At 36.1% G+C, this 21,947-nt stretch overlaps 2 protein-coding genes and 1 long non-coding RNA gene across 16 annotated transcripts in view; 1 reads left to right on the top strand and 2 right to left on the bottom strand.

Annotated features, from left to right (window-relative positions):
- Positions 1–4,836, top strand: part of zgc:165573 — a 16,861-nt gene extending 12,025 nt beyond the window's left edge. The window contains exons 2-3 of the mRNA NM_001098766.1: positions 1,908–2,185; positions 4,377–4,836. Of these exons, the coding sequence (NP_001092236.1) occupies positions 1,939–2,185; positions 4,377–4,486 (357 nt within the window). The 5' untranslated portion in view covers positions 1,908–1,938 and the 3' untranslated portion in view covers positions 4,487–4,836. The remainder of the gene's footprint in view (positions 1–1,907; positions 2,186–4,376) is intronic.
- Positions 865–1,597, bottom strand: LOC141380026 (uncharacterized). The gene is made up of 2 exons (XR_012397274.1): positions 1,374–1,597; positions 865–1,305 (listed from the first exon to the last, which is right to left on the bottom strand). It is a non-coding gene; the product is annotated as an uncharacterized lncRNA (long non-coding RNA).
- Positions 4,837–17,318: 12,482 nt separating the features above from the next.
- The window catches only part of tenm2b (teneurin transmembrane protein 2b), a 576,016-nt gene continuing 571,387 nt past the window's right edge, over positions 17,319–21,947 (bottom strand). For all 14 annotated transcript variants that reach the window (XM_068216114.2, XM_068216117.2, XM_068216118.2 and 11 more), the window contains 2 exons: positions 21,756–21,886; positions 17,319–19,099 (listed from right to left, as the gene is read on the bottom strand). In XM_068216114.2, the coding sequence (XP_068072215.2) occupies positions 18,362–19,099; positions 21,756–21,886 (869 nt within the window). In that variant the 3' untranslated portion in view covers positions 17,319–18,361. The remainder of the gene's footprint in view (positions 19,100–21,755; positions 21,887–21,947) is intronic.

Below are 21,947 nucleotides of genomic sequence, written 5' to 3'. Positions count from 1 at the left end.
ATATATTTTGAGGTTGCATAGATAAAATATCGGGCGCATAAGCGACCAAATTGGTCGCAATTTCGAGCCCTGTATAACATATAATACTGCAACAGAAAGTGTAATTTAATTGAACATGTCAGTATTAATTTATATTATGTAGTGCTCAAACTATTAAAGGAAAATAGTTTAAAGTAATTTCACCTAAAAGTGAAAGTTCCTAGAAAATAGGTAGTTAAAATATAAACTTTAAGTCTGTAAAATAAATTATTAAAAGTGCTGATGATTGTGACAGTGTTGTATTGTCATCTTTCAGGTGGTATCTCAGCTTTAATGCACTTTTTTAAAATAAACAAATAAACAAAGTAGCTGCTTGCCATCGCGACAGCAATAAAATCCTATACACGGACATTTGCTTTCACTCCAAAATAGCGAAATCGATGGGCTGTTCCTGGGTGCTTCTGTTACAATGGAACGTTCTATTGTCGCCTCTTGTTGATTCTAAGCTCTTTGGTAGCAGCCAGAACACAGTGATGTCATTGAGATTTCAGCATTATTTCATGAGAAAGAGTTGGTTTGAACCATTCAACATTAATATCCATGTGATAGCTTTCTCGCTTTTTAGCTGTTACTGTGTTCAGAGATGCACCTTCCAAATTGTGTTAGCAACTGCAATTAACCCTAATAGAAGAAGAAGAAATTCAGTTCAGAGACGTGGGCTGTCAGTGTTCTGTTTTTAAGTGTGCCAAAATAAAAGTGTCAAAGTGAAAGTGAAGACATTCGTAGTTCTTCTTCTCAGTTTCATTTATTTATTTATTCATTCATTCATTTATTCATTTTTTTGTCGGTTTAGTCCCTTTATTAATCCGGGGTCGCAACAGCGGAGTGAACCGATAACTTATCCAGCAAGTTTTTTTCGCAGCGGATGCCCTTCCAGCCGCAACCCATCTCTGGGAAACATCCATCCACACACACAAACACACGCGCACACACACACACACATACATTCATACACTACGGACAATTTAGCTTGACCAATTCACTTGTACCGTATGTCTTTGGTCTGTGGGGAAAACCGGAGCACCCAGAGGAAACCCACGGGAATGCAGCGAGAACATGCAAACTCCACACAGAAACGCCAACTGAGCTGAGGCTCGAACCACCGACCTAGCGACCTTATTGCTGTGAGGCGACAGCACTACCTACTGCGCCACTGCTTCGCCCGCTTATTTATTTATTTACTTACTTACTTACTTACTTACTTACTTACTTACTTACTTACTTACTTACTTACTTACTTACTTACTTACTTACTTACTTACCTACCTACTTACTTACTTACTTACTTACTTACTTACTTACTTACTTACTTACTTACTTACTTACTTACTTACTTACTTACTTACTTACTTACTTACTTACTTACTTACTTATTTAATTATTTATTTGTTTATTTTAATCCTGGAAGTTTGTTCATCAAATAAATAAAAAATAAGCAGCACATCTGTTTTCAGTGTTCTTAATAGGGCATATTAAGTATATAAAAAAAATTGCATGGATTTATTTCTGAATAGTTCAAAAAATTCAGCAATATGTAAAATATGAAATTATATCTCACAAAAGAAATGCAGCCCTAATGATCATTAGCCTCCAAAAATCCAATGAAACAGTAGTTATTCAGATGAAACGGAACAAACATGGTAAATTATGGTAATTACACTTGTAGTTTTAATTGTAATTGCTGAAAATCTTAAAGCCACAATATGTAAAACAATTTTCATCAAGTCTTCAAAACCATTTGTACATCTACATATATTTTGCTGACTTGTATACTTCCTTGTATAATTCCAAATGTCCATGTCCATGTAAGCTTAAAACACTGAAACTGCCACAGGAAGTTTACTAATTTTGTCATTGCTTTCTGTCAGGTTGCCTCGTGTTGTGAGCTGCAGTGTATAGATGAATTACGAGCAGCCTCCTGCTTACACGGGGCCTGGTCCCGCTCCAGGATACCCAGCTCAGGGATACCCAGCTCAGGGATACCCAACTCAGGGATACCCAGCTCAGGGATACCCACCTCAGGGATACCCAGCGCAAGGATACCCAGCACAGGGTTACCCAAACTACCCTCCTGGACCCCCTGGCCCCTATACAGCACAGCCAGGATACCAGGGGTACCCACAACCAGGACCTCCCACTAACACTGGTAAGAGCCTTGTTTCATGACATGTTGAGCATACTCTCATTTAAATATTCATTGTTCAGTCAAACTTCCTCAAAATCAGATTTAACAAAACACAGATAGGACAGCTACTGGAAACGTAACACCCATAGTTTCTGCAAAAGTCACAAAGTCATTTAATTTGTGTGTTAATTATACTTTTACTGATGTGTTTTTTTTTTTTTTTGTTTTAGTTTATGATAATTGGGTAGCTCATTTGACCTGAATAGCATTTTAATTAAATACCAAACACAGTTCTTTGTCTGAAGGACTTGACCCTCTGGGACCACTTTGAAAACATGTCATTTAAAATCAGCTATGTATATACACACACACACACACACACACACACACACACACACACACACAGTTGAAGTCAGAATTATTATCCCCCTTTTGATTTTTATTTTCTTTTTTAAATATTTCCCAAATGATTTTTAACAGAGCAAGGAAATTTTCACAGTATGTCTGATAATATTTTTTTCTTCTAGAGAAAGTCTTATTTGTTTTATTTCGGCTAGAATAAAAGCAGTTATTAATTTTTTTAAAAACATTTTTGGGACAAAATTATTAGCTCTAGCTATATATTTTTTTTATAATCTACAGAACAAACCATCGCTATACAATAACTTGCCTAATTAGCCTAACCTGCCTAGTTCACCTTATTAACCTAGTTAAGCCTTTAAATGTCACTTTAAGCTGTATAGAAGTGTCTTGAAAAATATCAAGTAAAATATTATTAAGTCATCATGGCAAAGATAAAATAAATCAGTTGTTAAAAATAATTTTTTAAAAACTATTATGTTCAGAAATGTGCTGAAACAATCTTCCCTCCATTAAAAAGAGAATGGGGAAAAAATAAACAAGGCCGCTAATAATTCAGGGGGGCAAATAATTCTGACTTCAACTGTGTATATATATATGTTGAAGTCAGAATTATAAGCCCCTTTTTGATTTATTTATTTATTATTATTATTATTTTTTTATATTTCCCAAATGATGTTTAACAAAGCAAGGAAATTTTCACAGTATGTCTAATAATCTTTTTTTCTTCTGGAGAAAGTCTTATTTGTTTTAATTCGGCTACAATAAAAGCTGTTTTTAATTTTTTAAACACCATTTTAAGGCCAAAATTATTAGCCCTAGCTATATATTTTTTTTGATTGTTTACAGAGCAAACCTTGGTTATACAGTAACTTGCCTAATTACCGTAACCAGCCTAGTTAACCTAACTAACCTAGTTAAGCCTTTAAATGTCACTTTAAGCTGTTTAAGCTTTCTTCCGCCATTTATTCACATCGGCAGCTGACAGTCAGAACAGCAGAAACCATTTCTACTTCACAAACGTCACTTTAGAGCTAGTATTTTAACGATTCTCTAGTGTAATGTCTAAAGTGATGCTCACCTTATAAGCTTATAAAGCTGAATGGCATAAAATGACATCAATCTACAGAGATTTTTCAGCATTTCTCTGTTGCAATCGGGATTTCACAGTAATTAATCCTGAAAAAGCCAGAGCAAAGCAAAAACTACCAGTTTCTGTGGTATAATACAACACTACAACATACAAAAGTGAGAGATTTAAAATGTCACTTACTTAATTTATAATGAATTGTTCAGCTGTAGTTTGAAAAGTATGCTAAGAAAATGCTGTTTTTACCTAAGGACTTATCCGGTCTTGGTCACTATGTTGTGGCGGAACGTCAACTGTCACTTTCTTTGGTCTGCTCAGACAGGCTGATTGCAGCCGATGCACTTGATCTAATCCAATATATTGATTAAAAATTGATTAAGTCATGATTAACTGCGTCATTTGCTGTTGTTTTAATTATGGGCAAATTATTCTATTAAAACATTTTTATTTTTATTTTTTTTGATGAAACAGGTGTAATCCAATGACGCATGTAACTTTTTGACCATATTTAAAGCCACAATAATTATTACAATAATTACAGCTCAAAAATATAAGCTAAATGTTCTTTTAAATATGAATTAGTTGCAACCATTTGTCAACAAGATGTTTTTGTAATCCAAAATCGAATACAATTTATTATTCTCTAATTCTTTTATAGATTTTAACAAGCATGTCAGAAAAGGTGTGTGTAAATATTCAGCAAACTGGGACAATATTTGACTGGTGTAATATGATCTTTGTGTGTGTGTGTGTTTTTTCCAGTGTATGTTGTGGAGCAGGGCAGACGTGATGACCAATCCGGTGAGCAGGCTTGTCTAGCCACATGTTGGGCGGCTCTGTGTTGCTGTTGTCTCTGCGACATGTTGACCTAAACTAAAAGCACAATCCACTGTGAGCTCCTACTGTATTTGTAAAGATCTTCAACTCCATGTTTCGATTCTTATTTATTTATGACTACTGAAAGTAATAAGCCGGAAGCAATGTTTGCCTTAGAACACCTTTTTATTCCTTCAATCGTACGAAAGCCTTATTACATGTTGATCTTATTTGTAATGACGAATTAAATGATGTTTTTATTATTTGTCTGAAAATTAATGCAGATGTCATCTTTATTAATGAATGCAAATCTGGATGAGTCTAGACTAGATTTGATAATCAAAGTGAATGTTTGATCTGTCTTAATGCAAGGAATAATGTTTATTAATTAAAAGAATGGAAATAAGCCATGTCGTCTTTTTCATTTATTCATGTGTTTTATGTGTACTTTCTATCTGCTGTCAAAATAATTCTGGCTCAATGTTCATGTCAGCATGATCTTGGTGCTTAAACAGAAAGCAGCACAAACCCACACTGTTACTGTACATATTTTGAGGAAGCCAACTTAGAGTTTCAGCTTGTTCTTTTGAGATGGGAGGAAGTATTTTGACTTTTTATTTATACATTTTTATCCCTTAAGCCCATGCGTATATATAAACCTCACCTAGCATACACACAAAAGGGGGCAGAAATATGCATACGCCACTTCTCATGCAGAAGTTGTGATTTTAAAAAACAAACTTGATAAAAGAATGTTCACAGCTTTAAGTAAACACATTTCAATTAAATATTGAGTTAATTTAAACCACTTTAAATGAGCCATAATCATTATTTTAAAAAAAAATTACAATTTATTCTGGTGTATGTTCACTTTTACAAAGTTTCTATGCACATTCCAGAAAATCTCTGACCTCTGAACATTTGCTTTAATTCATATTCAACTGATAATTGGCTAATTTCACGAGTTCACACTTACAGATGTTTAAGAATAAGGCGTATTTGGCGTGCTGTCCGGGGAGAGGGCTCTGAGCTCGGGGAAGACACCCCAGCTCGTGTTATTCCGCTTATCAGGGAATAGAGAGGAGTTGGGATTCGAGTGAAGTATCTAGCCATCCCAGAACGCTCCCCCTGTGAGTGTAATGCTTAAGAGGTGATGTGTCTTAAGAGGAGTTGTGAGATACTGCAAGTAAGACAGCTTTGGTATATAGGGGTTTGGTCAAGAATGGATTGGATAATAGTATAATTGTCAATGACGTATTTAATGCTATAACATCTGCGCATGCTCCTCCCAAAATTTGTTTACGAAACATCACTTATTATGTTTCAGCTAAACTTCATGTGGAGTTTACCCAGTAATTGCACATCACCGGGTTTTCATTGTACTGGACTTTAACCTGCTGCACTGGTTATGCTTTTTCTACTCATAGGCCGGTATGAGATTTTGATGGTATGATAAACTTCTGCGGTCTTCATTTGTTTCAAAAACAGATTTCTTTACAATTTAAAATAATTTAAACAAATTTAAATAAAAAATGCACCGTAGGAACGGTATAGCAGAAAATTGTAGTGGTTTAAAACCTTGTCATTTCCAAACCCCTTAAAAAATGGTTATTGTCCCGTAGTATTAGAAAACTAATACATTTAGTCTATTTTAATTTTTTATGCTCTTTGCTAATGCTAATTTGAGACTTGGCAGGTATATTTGCATTAAAACAAACTTTGGTCTCATTTGAATAGGAGAACTCTGACACCCAAATTCAAATCATGATTGTTTTGTGTTGTAGCATTTGTTAAAGTATGACTTTTGTTGTATATTATTTGAAAGTCCTATATTCAGTGTTCATAATTAGGCACTGATTTTAGAGGAGCAGTAATTTATTACGTCTGTGGTAAGATAATTTAGTGGTGAAGCAGGTTTATACCATGCTGCTTTGTTAACTTGGATCTTTGGACTAACAAGGGCTTAGATTTGCTTTTGATATTGGTAGGGACCTAATCTGACCGCCCCCAAATGTAAACTTTAAATGTAACATTACATTTAAAAGAATTTTATGACAAAAAAAATAAAGACTACTGTTTACTGAGGGCTTATTTGTGCATAATCACTTACCACCACATCTGAACACAATTTTGCAAGTAATATTGCCATTTATGCCATTTAAGCTAAAACATGTTCATGTTCTTTTCCTTCTCTGAGCATGCAAACAGAACAGCACATGTTCTTTTTCACACTTAATGATTAAACTTTAATAAATAAATCAATCAAATACAATTCGTCACCTTAGAATTATAAGGTTCTATCTGTGTTCTGAATGATTTCGAGATATTGAGCTTCAAAGTTTTTGCATTCCATATAGCAAACAACATGTGTAACAGTTCTCATTTATACATTAACATGACAGAGAGCCTAAGGGTACTCTAAATGTAAATTATCAAAAGTTCTCTTACATTTGCAAATTGAAGTAAAAAAAATGGTAATAGAACCTTCTAATTCTGAATAGTCATTTTCCACTTGGAATTATAAGGTTCTATCTAGCAGATCATTCACAGAAGCATTACAATCAAAAAATGTATAAATGAAAGTTGTAACAATATGTTGATCTTAAGAAAGTACAGTTTTTGCTTTCTATAATGTTTTTTTTTCATGTTTTGGACAAATTAATAAAAGGCTGTGCTAAATGTTTTTGTTCAGTGCAGATGTTAATATTATCTAGTTAATAACTTCATATTTATTAGATTTCATGCTTTATATGAATTACTGAATTATATTTATTGAATTATGTGCCCCATGAATTAAGTATTTGCCCTTCAAGGCAAAAGAAACAGACAATGACCAAATGAGTTTAATAAACACAAAGTGTTTCACTGACTATTTGTAAACAAATTTTTAAATATTCATTTCTTTTTCAACAATGTAAAATGTAACATTTCATCTTAATGTCGGTGACGTGGTGGTGCAATGGGTAGCATAATCGCCTCACAGTAAGAAGGTCCCTGGTTCGAGCCTCGGCTGGGTCAGTTGGCATTTCTGTGGAGAGTTTGCATGTTCTCCCTGTTTTTGCGTGGGTTTTCTCTGGGTGCTCCAGTTTCCCCAACAAGTCCAAAGACATGTGGTACAGGTGAATTGGGTAAGGTAAAATTGGCCATAGTGTATCTGTGTGATTGAGTGTGTATGGGTGTTTCCCAGTGATGGATTGCAGCTAAAAGGGCATCCACTGCGTAAAACATATGCTGGATAATTGGCGGTTCATTCCACTGTGGCGACCCCAGATTAATAAATGGACTGAGGCGAAAAGAAAATGAATGAATCTCAATGTCAAGAAATGCTTATAAAATCATCACATTTACACACATCTCAATTTTGTGTTGTGCAGCATTGATTAGCCGACTTTTGTGTGATTTTGTCTTTCTGGTGTTTACCGCTGTCAATAGAGCAGTCTGGCGAAATGACAAAGAAAGCTGATCCTGATTGGTCCTCGTGTGTGCATTAAAAATGCTGATTGGCTCACGGACAGAACCTTAAAGAACCAAGCTAGAGTTCGGCTTTGTAGATAAAACCTTTTTTGTTTTGTTAAATAAAAAAATCTTAAGAAGTAAAAAACATAAAATCATCATATAATGTAAATAAGTTGTCATTTATTAAGAATATGTCAATAACTCAGTTTTGATAAAAAAAATGTCAGATAGAACCTTTTAATTCTAAGGTGACCAATTTGTAATAAAAATGACATTAAATAAAGCATGTTTTATGGTGCAAAAGTAAATATATATGATTTTATTTTGATAAGGAATGCAAACTGCTGGAAAGGGGAAAGCATATGACACAAAAACCATTTTATCTCGATTGTTGTTTTTCATAATCGTCGTGGAGGCCAAAATCGAAACAAATGTTTTATTGTTTGCACATCCATGGTTACTATTATGGTGGACTTGTAGCAGAGTTGACTTCAAGTGATTCCAGAAGCGCGCCAAATACAGAACGACGAAAAGGAATCTTGTCGATAAGCCATTTACAAAGCCAGGATTAAAAGACCAGCATCAACAACATCGAACTTCACGCGCAAGGTTAGCGACATTATGCTCATATATTTGAGTGTATTGTCTAAGCCTGTGGTTGTCAAACTCCGTTTCCCTGCTTCAACAGACTACCTGTATGCTTCAAACAAGTTTGGAAGACTTGATCAGTTTGACTTTGATTAGGTGCGTTTAAGTAAGGGTTAAAGCTAAACTCTGCAGAGCTGTTCAAAGTTTGTGTTTAATACACTGAACTGGATTGCATGTGTTTTAAACTGCTTTCATGTCAGACACAGGAAGTGAAGCCATTGGAAGTGTTTGAACAGCCATATTGCTATGCACTACTGAAAAAGACGTCATTATAGTGGTTAAAGCATAGGATCAAAGACTACACTTGAGAGATGACACAGGATGTGGCAGAGCTGTTTACAGGTTCAGTTAAAGAGAATTCACTCAGTTATGCACACTTTTTTAATGTTTTTCCCCAAACAAAGTAAGAGTAATAACTATTTTTAAAAGCATTATGAAATAGTCAAACGCATGGCCAGTAAACCCTCAATGAAGCAAAATTTGATTTGAAGACCCCTGGGTGCAATGATTATTTGTAGCTAAATGTACCAGTTGACTACATTTACTGTAAACAAGTTAAGCACTTTAACTCCTTTTTCTTTGACAAATTTGTAATTTGCAAATGTGCATATGCCATTAGATGTACATAAATATTACTGCAGAGAAACCCTATATTTTACTATAAATAAATGTAAATGTGATCTAATAATTAAAATAATTAAATAAAATGAACAGATCAGATGGACCTGTGACATGGTTCAAGCAAAAAGAAAAAGAAAATGGATCTTGTTACAAGGATGTAGGTTTACACTTGACATTGGTGGGGAATGGTGAATACAATCGAGACAGGCGGCGTATTAGACCAGGGGATCATCTCCGGTTTCCAAAATGCATCAGAAACTGCCTGAGGAAACTGTTCTGATAATTGGTGATGAAAATAAATGATGTTTAATAAGATGTACTTGTGTTTACTAACTTTTTTAGTAAAATTCAGTTAAACATGAAGTTTGAACTGTAGACCTACATAAACCTGAAACAGCGATTTAAAAAAAAAAAATTTTTAATTAATTTTTATTTTTTATCTGAACTAAACAGAGATGGAATTAAGACATGTGGAGTATGCATTAGTGGCATTTAGGGGTGGGTGATATGGAAAAAAATCACGTTTTTTCTGGAAAAATCCCAATTCATGATTTTTATCCCGATTCTTTTTCAAGTTGTTTTTTTAAGACTATTTTGCAAACTACAAAGGTACAATACAACCAAACTAATGTCCCCATATAAAATATACTCTGTAGCAAGTGTGGTGACAGACTGCATACATAGAGTCCTGGCAATTTAGGGGCACAGCAATGAGCCAGTGTTTTTTATTTAAAAAAAAAGTAAATAAATTATGTTTTGTGTTTTTTTTTATTTTGTTGTTTTTTTTGGAAATGTTGAAGAAGTGCTTTAGCGACATCCGAGTCCATTAGATGTAAAGTATGTGCTCCACAAGCCACATTTAAGCATGCATGTTTTGCTAACAGGCTAGCTTGCACACCATTATTTCAACCCTTCGTGTTTTCACCATTGTGATGCACCCAAGTGTGCCGCAAGCCTGCGTTTGAGTGAGGGTCTCAGCCGTTAGATCGCCCCCTGGGGGCTGGCTGCAGTACAAGTCATAAAGCCCGCCTCCTCCGTGTTAATGAAGGAGACTTGAGCCCAAATAAAAAAAAATATTACACTTGCAATAAAATGTCCCGAAAGATAGTTCTGGTCGATTAAGGCACTGGTTATTGTGCTGAAATAGGTGCAGATCTTCATTTTGTAAACAGTTTGTTTTTAGCAGTAATTTAATGCTGGGCGTGTCATCGTGATTGACAGCTGTGATTGACAGTTTCTCAAAGCGCGGCGTCTGAGCTTCGGCAGAAGACTGAAGTGTTATTACTCGATTTCTGTGTTATTTTACCATGACAAAATGAGTTCAGCAGTAAACTATAGTTTCTGACATACATGATCCTGGTGGAACACTGTTTATTCGCTAAGTTCAGGGCTTTTTTCGGGCTTTATTAGTTTGCTGATACACGCCTAGCCACCCAGATAGCAAAACACAGTTCCGGCTAGATTCTCGCCTGCCGGAGACTTATCTCTTAGAGCGCAGACTGACTAGCGTTACCTCTGCTGGACCTACTCCGGATGCCTGGACTCACTACCCAATTCCAGCCCGAGTCAATCGAGCCAGATGCGGCGGCCGAGCGAGCAGGCGCTGCCGCATGCGAGCCGGAATCAGCCCGCGACGCCGCGAGTAAGTTATGCGCTGCGGCCTGGAGCTGGCGCGATTGAATATATAAAACCCTCATATTTGTTAAAGTTATTACATCCATTTGTGTTGATATGACAGCAAACGCATGCTGAGAAGTTCGGGGGGCGTAGTTGATTTTACATAAAGCGTTTGATTGGAAGCTCGACTCTGCTCATTTTCGCGGCTCCTCCTCTGGCTCCATCAGACAGTCCTTCTGCGCATGTCAAGGCTCCAATTTCAGCAGTCTTTTGCGACAGTTTGTGCCCGTTAAGCAGGCGTTTTGCCCTCAAGGCGTTCAATGGGAAAAAGGGCTGTCGCGTCGTCCATATTTTTTACAGTCATTGGATGCACCGCAATCCCAAAAGTGTTACTTTATCTTCAGTGTTTTGCTATGATCTTTTGATTTCTGCCACAATTTTTGTCAGTATTTTGTTGTTGACACAGCGTATCAGCTCCTTTTAAATAGTTTTCCCCAAGTATGTGATATGCTGTGTTTCACTGTCAATTCGTCTCACATAATCTCTTCATTCAGGATCAAAGGTCCCATTGTTTTCCTGATGTAGTAATGTATTAAGAGATGGCATGTTGCCAGATTTCATTCTGCACACTGTGCACAGGACTGAATAATACCAAGTCTGAGAGTCTTTCAAATGATAATTTTTTGTTTCCAAGGAACAATTTTAGCCCTATCTATCAGTAGTCCCCTGTAATGTAGTTCAAAATCGTTTAATTCTACCATGTTTTTACTGTGACCAATGTTATTATCAAACTGTTTCAGTGGTGTACCCATATTGACTAAAACCTGTTATCCCTTTGTTGCTAATTTTGTGAACTTGTTGGAGAACAGTTTGCAGTAGACTGCGTCATTTCTTTTTCAATAAGTTAACTGACTGTCTGGACTGTATGTGTAGTGGTAGTGAAAACTTTGGCCATCAGGATTTTTATGGTATGAGAAGTTTTTCTTTATAAGCAATGGCCATGTACTTACAAGATCAGTCTTTTTTGAGTCAGGCAGGATAGATGACCAATCAGCTGGGTCAACTGAGGGAACTGCTGATCCATGGTGTATGCAAGAACTTGCTGAGGGAGTAGATGTGACATTGATCCCAATGACCGCAGAGCTAGAATGGCCTATGAGCAAATTACATTAATAATTGAATAAAAATGGTTCAAAACCTGAATCTCTTTAATCGGATGATAATGACATTGAGATCAATGTGAGAGATTAATTACTTCTCAGTGAGCTCTACATAGTAAATGCTGCAAAATCAGTGGTTTACAGTATTCATTAAATGACAATGATTTGAAGTGATGCTAAAGGAAGTGAGGATATGTGATTTCTCTTAAATCAATTCCTCTACTTGCATGTTTTCCTTGCATCCTTCCCTCAAATCCTAAGGGGTGGAGCAAAGACATGTAGAGAGGAAAAGAGGATGTACAAATAGGAATAGAGGAACAACCCAAATCAATGAAAGCAGTAAAATGTTTTGATCATAATGCACTGCTATAGGGATCTCTTGAGATTATTTTCTGCCGTTATTTGGATTTATCACATGAGAGCGATTCCTCTGGGATTTGGTGGAGATTTACAGTGCTCCTCTGGCAACATGTCCATGACAATCACAGCTTTTCCCAATCGCTTTTGTAATTTCAAGTAAGCGCAGAGCCCTAAACACTTAAAGAACCAACAATTAAATGGCTACCTTCCTTTTTGGTCTGAATCAAACAAACAAACAAAAGGAACTGAAATACAACTTTGACCCAACTTTAGATGATAAGCACATGAGTGTGCTGCAGCTTGATGTTCTGTTTACTTGTGTAAGTGTGTGCTTCTACAAATACAAGGACACTAAATGTCATGAGACGTCATGTTCCAGTTAAGCTTACTGAGTAGATGACATCTCTTGTTTGTTTTGAATCTTTTTAACATGTACATACCAGAATCCCAGGAGGAAAGTGCAATACTCTTGAGTGATCCCTTCCCCCAGCACCACTTCAGTGGAAGAGCTTCCCATGGGTGTAAACCTTTCACCCATATTGGAACAAGCACAGTTTCTCACTGTCAGCACTGAAGGCTACAGCCGGTATAATCACCTTTATGGGAATGAGAGCCAAACAGCTATGTTGTTTCAATTCAATGACAGATATTTTTACAACACTTGGTATACTGAACCTCTGTAGCAGTTCATGCTTGTCACTCATTGTCTACAGTAACTCTTTACTAACACTTCCTGATTATGTCAGCTGACTGTCATTCCACCTCACCACCCTCTGACAATCACACTTTTGACTTGTAGGTCAATTCTGGATAAGTTAATAACAAAGCAAGCAAAGAATTGTTCCATTATTCCGTTTTTCAGAATTGAGGTTAACATGCCAGTTGTCTGTGCTTACAGGATTGTGGAACTGCTGAGAAATCACATTTTTTGTGATTGATTTTGTGAACTAATTTTTTTAGGTTGAAAATAACCTACTAGGCTGTATATTGTGTGGCTTTGATTAGGGTTGGGTGGATAAACGTTGCCATTATCCATCGCCAATGGCTGATAGACATTGCAATGCTGAGCCGACATTGTAATCCTCCATTCTGTCCTTATCGCAGCAGCAACCCGCTCACAAAAAATACACACTTAGACAACGTTTACACTAATACGTATTAGTTTTGAAATGGTATTTTAGAACGAAAACATTCCATGTCCACACTGGTGTTTCCTAGCATTTCTGAAAGATCTCTGTCCACACTATACCGCTGAAAAACATCATGTGACCACACACGCACTCTGGCATGCGCTGCAGCATATGCGCACACATCTGAGCTCTAGGCAGTCAGTGGGTGCTTTGAGCACAAAACCCCAGAGAACAGTGCTGGTCAAACGTTTTATCAAGAATGTACCGCTGGATCGTGTCTCACTATAGTTGTTAAACATGACATTTAATTAATCTTGTCTCTATCTGATGACTCTTTGTTTTTTTTTAATCTATCAGGTAACGTGTCACAGCATCAGTACAGTGCATTAATCTTTCGCTTTCACGCTTGTACTTAGTAATTTTAGCAAAAACCTTTGATACTGGTGGATGGTTGCTGTTGGTTTTGCACCTCTTTTAATCACCAAGTTTGTCAACACCATTATAATGACACAGATCACTCTGCCTATTCATGCCAGAGTCCTGTGTAAAAAGTGATTGACAGTAGGGATTCTCGATTATGGGAAAATTCCTAATCACGATTATTTTGGTCATTGATGTAATCATGATTATTCAAAACGATATACAGTTGAAGTCAGAATTATTAGTCCTTCTGTGAATTTTATTTGATTTTTTTCTATTTCCAATAATTATTTTTTCTTCTGCAGAAATTCTTATTTGTTTTATTTTGGCTAGAATGAAAACATTAAAATATAAAGTATAAAATATTTTGAAACCTAGTTTAAGGTGAATATTATTAGCTCACTTAAGCAATATTTGTTTTGGATTATCTCCAGAACAAACCACTGATATACAATGACTCGTTTAATTACCCTTATTAAGCCTTTGAATTGCATTTTAAGCTGAATGCTTATATTTTGAAAAATATGTAGTAAAATATTATGTCCTGTCATCATAGCAAATATAAAATAAATCAGTTATTAGAAATGAGTTATTAAATCTTTTATGTTTAGAAATGTTAAAAAAATCTTCTTTCATTAAACAGAAATTGGGGGAAAATATTCAGAAGGGCCGCTAATAATTCAGAAGGGCTAATAATTCTGATTTCAACTGCATATACAGCTATTTTCCTCCCTGTAAATAAAGAAAGGGAAATACATTAAAATCTTAAACAAACTGCTTTAAGCATCTTCACTGTATGAAAGCAAACTTTAATTATAGCTACAAAAGTCCTTCAGTCAGGAGCAGTGAGTGATTTTGTCCTTTTGTTGTTTGATTTAGTAATAAAAAACAGTCGGCAGCAGGAATATTGTGCGCTGTCACTTTAAGAACAATACAGTTCTGATTTATGGTTTCACTTTCACGTGTCTTGACTCAACTTGTTTATTACATAAATGAAGGTTAATATGAATACTCACTTTGACAAATGTGCAAGTATTCAACCGTTAAAGTGCTCACAGTAAGATGACGTTACATGTGTGTGCTCTGCTTGTCTCTGAGGCTGAGCGTGCATACACACAACAGCATGCAAACTCTTTTGTTTAAACACATGAATGATTCGAATGTATATAAATGAATGATGGGCATCCCGTGCTTCAAATGTTGCATGTGAACATTTTCATGTGAAACTGAGCTTTGCAGCGCAACAAATGTCTACAATTGGAAAAGGGTGGTATATGATGCAATAATCGATTATCGCGATTAATGTTTTTTTATAATTGTTAGAAGACAAAATCGAAATCGAAACTGAATTTCGATTAATCACAAAGCCCTAATTGACAGGTGGTAATTTGTGTGTAGCTTATCTTTCTTTATTTATGGTTTGGTTATGGGTAAAACAAAGACCATGCAGGTCAGGTAGTTAAACGATAGGCTACAGATAATTAATACGTTATGAATTAAATAATAATTCATAAATAATTCATTCACGCTGCTTACGACAACGATGCCATTGTTTAGGAAAAATGATGTTTTACATTAGACCTCATACGATGCCAAATTGGTCGACATCACCCAACCCTAGTTTTGATAAAAATGTAGGATTCATGGTCACTGATGTTTGTAATTTTAACAAAAAAAAAAAAAAAAAAAAAAAAAAAAATGGACATTTAATAAATACAAGTGCTATATGAAGTTACATTTTCGCTAAAAGATATAAACAAAACTAAAAGGCATAGATTTATTCTTGAATTACACACAAACTGTTGAGTGAATGAGAATATTTTGCAAGTGTCAAACAAATATGTTTCACACAATAAATATGAAGCTTTCATCTGCCAAGATATAATGAATGTTAAACAGTAGAATAAAACTGGCAAATTATTTCAAGCAAATGTGTGTTGTTTATGGAAATGACATTCTCTTTCTCTTCCACACACACTCAAACAAACACAGAAACATATGGACGCAAAAACACGTGGTCAGCAATGATGACCTGACTCAATAATGTAGTTATGCAAGTGAACAGATCCATTTCTCTGTAGCAGGGCAATAATGCCACTGTTCATTTTAGTTTTGCTGTTGACTGTTAAGAGACAAGCTGACAACATAGTTCACACATGCTTATTCACTCTCTCTCTCTCTTTAATAAATTCATTACTAATTCCATGACTCTGCACATTGATGGCTAAATGCTTTACTACCTCTAAGTTTCTCCTTTGGGATTAATAACAGAGGCTTGGGCTGAGGTGCATTAGAACTAGATCAAACCTGACTAGATGAACAATGTCTTTAGTTGTGGGAACTGTTTGTTTGTGATTGAGGTTGGCCTGCTTCCTGTTTCTTTTTAGATTAAAACCCTTTGTGAACATTTCACATTTCCCATTGCTGAAATGAAGATGTTTTTCTCTTTTAAGGCCTGTGCACACCGACGTTTAACGCCTCGTGACTAAATAAAGGGCGCCAATGTGATCGTGAACACCAACGCGCAACACGGCAGACACAACAGCGTCATTTTAAAAAAAACAACTCATGCTCGTTTTTTGTTTTGACACGCTGCATCAAAGCTTTTTCCAGCAATCAGATTGGCACTTTTGTTCACGTGCACAGAGCTGCTGAAGTTACAGTAAACAGCACTTGGAGGCACTCAAGCGCAAAACTGTCAATGCGAACGCACATTGAAGATGCTCAGAGGCGATATGAACGTGGAGCTGCTTATTGCACTGGAGAACAAATCCTTTCTTCATCACCAGAGCTGGAGCTGCTGCTTGAACTATCCATGCTTGTTTGAATCGCCATTAACAAGTGTGCCAACTTTATGTCTTCGTCTTCTGTGTTACAAGCAGGTGTCAGATGCTTAAATTTGTGTAGCGCCATCTAACGTCAAGGAATGATTGATAATTTGCATACTCTTCTGCTTTTTTTATAATCGTTAGAAGACAAAATCGAAATCGAAACTGAATTTCGATTAATCACAAAGCCCTAATTGACAGGTGGTAATTTGTGTGTAGCTTATCTTTCTTTATTTATGGTTTGGTTATGGGTAAAACAAAGACCATGCAGGTCAGGTAGTTAAACGATAGGCTACAGATAATTAATACGTTATGAATTAAATAATAATTAATAAATAATTCATTCACGCTGCTTACGACAACGATGCCATTGTTTAGGAAAAATGATGTTTTACATTAGACCTCATACGATGCCAAATTGGTCGCTTAAATTTGTGTAGCGCCATCTAACGTCAAGGAATGATTGATAATTTGCATACTCTTCTGCTTGCAGTGAAAATCGCTTGGGTTTGAAGTCCAGAAAAACATCTTGCAAAACACTGACGATAAACGCAAACGAATAGCTTCCCAGTGCATACGAGCCTTCACGCTATTCATAAAAAAGCAATCGTTCCACTGAGCTGCAAAGGAAATAATTCAGTCAAACAGTACAAATGCAAATGTTTTATTTTCATAGAATGTCCAAAGAACCTCTTTCCACAGGTGTTTGAGTGCGAGTCTGAAGCTCATAGTCACACTGAATAACCACAGTCTGAAGAGATTCTACACCAAGAAAGAAACAAGTCAAAGGCTGTTTTAGCTTTCGTAATATTCCAAAAACAAAACAAAACTCTGCAATGGGTCTTGCAATGGATTTTCACATAACCGGACAATGAAGCCACTTCCTTAATATGTTCTTGATTAACACACTCAAACTGTTGAGTCAATGAGATTATTTTACATGTGTAGTAGGTTTCACAGTTTTAAAAGACTTAAAAAAATGATATATATTAAGCTTTTTTCTGCCAAGATAAATTAATAACATAAAAAACCAAGAGGATCAGTAATCTCTCTTACATATTATACAAAACCGTTGGCTCATGTACAGTTTTATTGATCAGTGTTTCAGCCCCTGTGATTGTCAAATATTGAGAACAGAAGAGGACAGATGAGGATCAACACATCCACTGAAGGCTCAGCCTTGCATGGGCGCAATTTAAACTTCATACAAACACTGCACCGACATCCACCGAAAAAATCCATGGGAAACGCCACTGAAAATGCCATGATGCATACGTTCCTCTTGAAATTGTTCCAGTGTAGATTCACAAACACGTATGAGAGCAGGTGATGCAGATTTATTGAGTACTGCGGCATGAGAGTGATGATAAACTGATTGAGTGTGATTTTTCTTTGATGGTTTGATATGCAGCCATGAAAAACCAAAGCAGTGAGCCGTCACACTATCATCACATGAACACCCGCCACTCACAGCCCATCTGAAATGACTAAAAAATATTCACCACTTTCTAGAAAGTCAAAATGTCACTACAAAATCATTGTTCACAAGTGCTTTTTTCTCCAATATTGATTGGGTCATAGTGTTCTTGCCACTGGCTGTTCAGTTCTCCATTCTCGGGAAGCGTCTCTGCAGCAACCAGGTTGTTTCTCTCCGTAGGAGATGGAGTGGCATCAGCACCAGCTGAACTCTGTTACCTCCTGCCCATCTCGTTCTGTTTGAGGAACTGGATGTTAGCGCTGCTGTCTGCCAGCTCAGGATATTGCTCCACCGGCAGCACGTAATAGCCCTCGTATCCTGCAACCTTCCCCATGGCTAACAGTTGTCCCCTCTCGGTTTCAGCCCAGACACGTCCCCCTTCCCTGCCCTCTCGCACTTGTTGCTGCTCCCTGGCCCAGGCTCCAGACAGTGCCCTCTGGTGGGCCTGTTCCAGCACACGGCTTCGCTCCTTTTCCAGGGCCTCTGCCGACAGTCCATATCGGATGCTGTAGGTGAGTTTGGAGGAGTGGATTTCTAGGGTGACACCACGACGGGAGCGTCCGCTTATCGTAATATTGATCCCGCTCTCCAGGCTCTTATGGCCACCGCTGAGTCCCAGTGCAAGCAGATCACTGTCTGCAAGCCCAAGCTTCACGAAGAAGTGGCAGTCTCGGCCTTCAATGGTGTAATGAGTGCCCTCCAGGTAGATAGCGTTGCTGAGGATCTGAGATATTTTGCGACTGTCTTCGCTGGCTGAGCTGGACAGGTCTGTTAATACGTGGCCTTCCTTGATAGCAAGCATCATGCCTTTGCCCACGATGGGTGTGCTGGTGCCAAACCAGTAACCGGGCTTGTCATGCTTGGTGCGCCGCTGTTTGTTAAGTCGCCTTCCCTCAAGAACCATGAAGGCCTGGTTGTGTCTGTCCACAGAGTGCTGAACTCCAGTGAAGAGCTGTGAATTGGCATAAATGGTTAGTGACACCTGATAGACGTGACTCAGCAGTAAAATTATATATGTTACATGGGTCAGTTTAAGTTGTGTGCAGTGTTGGCACCTAATTTACAGGGGAAGTTGGTTAAGACTGGTCAGTTTGTTCCTAAAAGTGCTGTTGTGATGTCAGTGTTGACCATCATCTAAAACGTAAAATTGCAGTGCACGGAATTACAGCTTCATCTGTACAATCCACTAAAATGACTTGATAATTAGTCTACATCAATATTTTTAATTGACTTCTGCTTTTATATGATCATTTTCATTATCCAACATCAAATCTAAGTCTTCCTCCTGCTGAAGAGGAGATCAATCTAACAAACTTTTACGACTATCAGTTGATTTGGAAAATTGGGAAAAACTATCAGATATTTTGAAAAAGAATAACACTAAGCAAATCACAAAGCGGATGTATACATCTTTTGTGAAAGGTAATTAAAGTTCTTAGCTCTGAAATTTTTTTTATTTTTTCCATGTTCAAGAATATTGTGTTGTGTTGTTATATTGCATTTTATTTAGCTTAGCCAAAATTATGTAAGAGAAATTTACTAGAAGTTTTCTTTCTTTTTTTTTTTTAAATGAGACTAAAACATGAATATGAAGTAATGTTGTACAAGATTATGTTATTAGTACACATTTAGCATTATCAGCAAGATCATTTTTCACAGTAGTAAATTTGATTTCATTCTTTTTATTCAGCTGAGTATTTCCTGATTTTTATTGCTGTTATATATGACACATTCTAAGTTATGCTTGTTAACACCAAAATGTTTCTTAGAGTATGCTATTGAGGAACAAAAAGCAAATGACATTTGTCTCATCCCCTTTTTGCTGATCTGAAAAATGGTCCGATCCTCGACTCAAAAACCATGACGTTAGCCGATTCATGAGATTTGTGATCTCTTACACCACTAGTTTTTATCAGAAGTTACCATAACCTATGTGCAAACCAATTATGTGCCTATGTGTAACCTATGTTAACCTATGTGTTATACCAATTTTTTTAAATCAGAAGCTTTTTTCCTCCATAATAAATTAGCTGCACATCAGAGTAGGGCTGCTTGATTATGGGAAAAATCATAATCACGATTATTTTGGTCATAATTGTAATCACGATTATTCAAAATGATTATTAGTTAAAGACAAAAATATTAGCGCTCCTGTAAAATTTGTATTATTTTTTTATAATATTTTTTAAATAATGTTTAACAGATTTAGTAATTTTTACAGTATTTCCTATTATATTTGTTCTTCTGGAGAAAGTTTTATTTTAACTGGAATAAAAGCAGGTTTAAGTATTTTAAGGTCAATATTTTTAGCCCTCTTAAGTAATATATTTTTTTACTGTCTGCAGAAGAAACTACTGTAATACAAACAATGACTTGCCTAATTACACTAAGTAAGCCTTTGAATCACACTTTGAATCTCAATGCTTGTGTTTTTAAAAATATGTAGTCAAATATTATGTGCTGCCATCATGGCAAAGATAAAATAAATCAGTTATTAGAAATGAGTTATTGAAACTATTGTTTAGAAATGGGTTGAAAACAAATATTTTCATTAAACAGAAATTGGGGGAAACGCACACACACAACAGCATGCAAAGTCATTTGTGCATTTAAACGCATCAATGATTCGAATGAACATCAATGAATGATGCGCATCCCGTGCTGCAAACGTTACATAACAGTACATGCTTTTAGTCATTTTTATGTGCAACCGAGCTTTGCAGAGCAACAAATGTGTACAACTGGAAAAAGGGCGGTATATATGCAATAATCGTTTATCTCGATTAATGGTTTTTCATAATCGTTAGAAGCCAAAATCGAAATCAAAACTGAATTTTCGATTAATTGCACAGCCCTACATCAGAGCATACAAAAGACACATACGAGCGATGTGTTCAGTGTCAGATATGATGTGCTGTATGGGATCTTAATCATGAGATAAATTCATGTTAAAGATTGTCTTTTACTCATATTTCATAAATAAAGTGCAGTAGTTTTATTATACTATATTAAAGAAATTGTATTGCATTGCAAGTTGCATAAATGACCTTGTGGACATGTAGATATAATTGCCATTCATGTTAAGAACATGCTAACTTATTTTATTAGGTTTGTTTAATTTTTTTGATTAGGTTTGTTTACATTTTAGTTTTATGTTTTGTCCGTATCTTGTTTACATTTGTATTTTTTCAAAGTACAACCTGAATGTCAAAGTTGCAAGTTAGGGTTGGGCCAATAGAGGATGCCATCAACCATCCATAAAATAAAGTTAATAGTTTAGTTGAATAATCAATAAATTAGTCGATAGATTATTCAATATAAATACAGCCGTTAGTTACATCACCTACATGGAATACACAATGACACTGGTCATCTTTTTAAAAATTATTATTTGAAAGGTGTTAATTCAGATTGGTTTATGACAGTATTTTTAAACGTACTATTAATGCAAAAAAAAGCAATACAATTTTATGCAATTTTTAAGTATGCAATGAGGAGTTACACGTTTTTATTGTTCCATTTTTAGGTTTTTACTTATTTAGTGGGGAGCACTGTGTCAGTGTTGACATGTAATTTTTGTTGTTAAAGAGGCACCAAATCAAACTCACCTGAGCATTATCAGAGTCCTGACTGGCAAATATCTCATAAGGAGGGTTGACAAAATAAAGTGAATGCCTTGGAAACCCTGGTATGATATTGCTGAGTTGAAAGCCGAACATAACCAGCCAACTCTTCACATCTGCAAGACAAAAAAAAAGAAAAAAAATTCCTTTCACAAGTTGTCATAGGAAGCACTGTGC

Source organism: Danio rerio, chromosome 21, assembly GCF_049306965.1.
Source record: "Danio rerio strain Tuebingen ecotype United States chromosome 21, GRCz12tu, whole genome shotgun sequence".
In the NCBI taxonomy this organism is placed as follows: Eukaryota; Metazoa; Chordata; class Actinopteri; order Cypriniformes; family Danionidae; genus Danio; species Danio rerio.
Note: the sequence above shows the minus strand (reverse complement) of the source record. Positions and strands in the feature narration are given on the sequence as shown.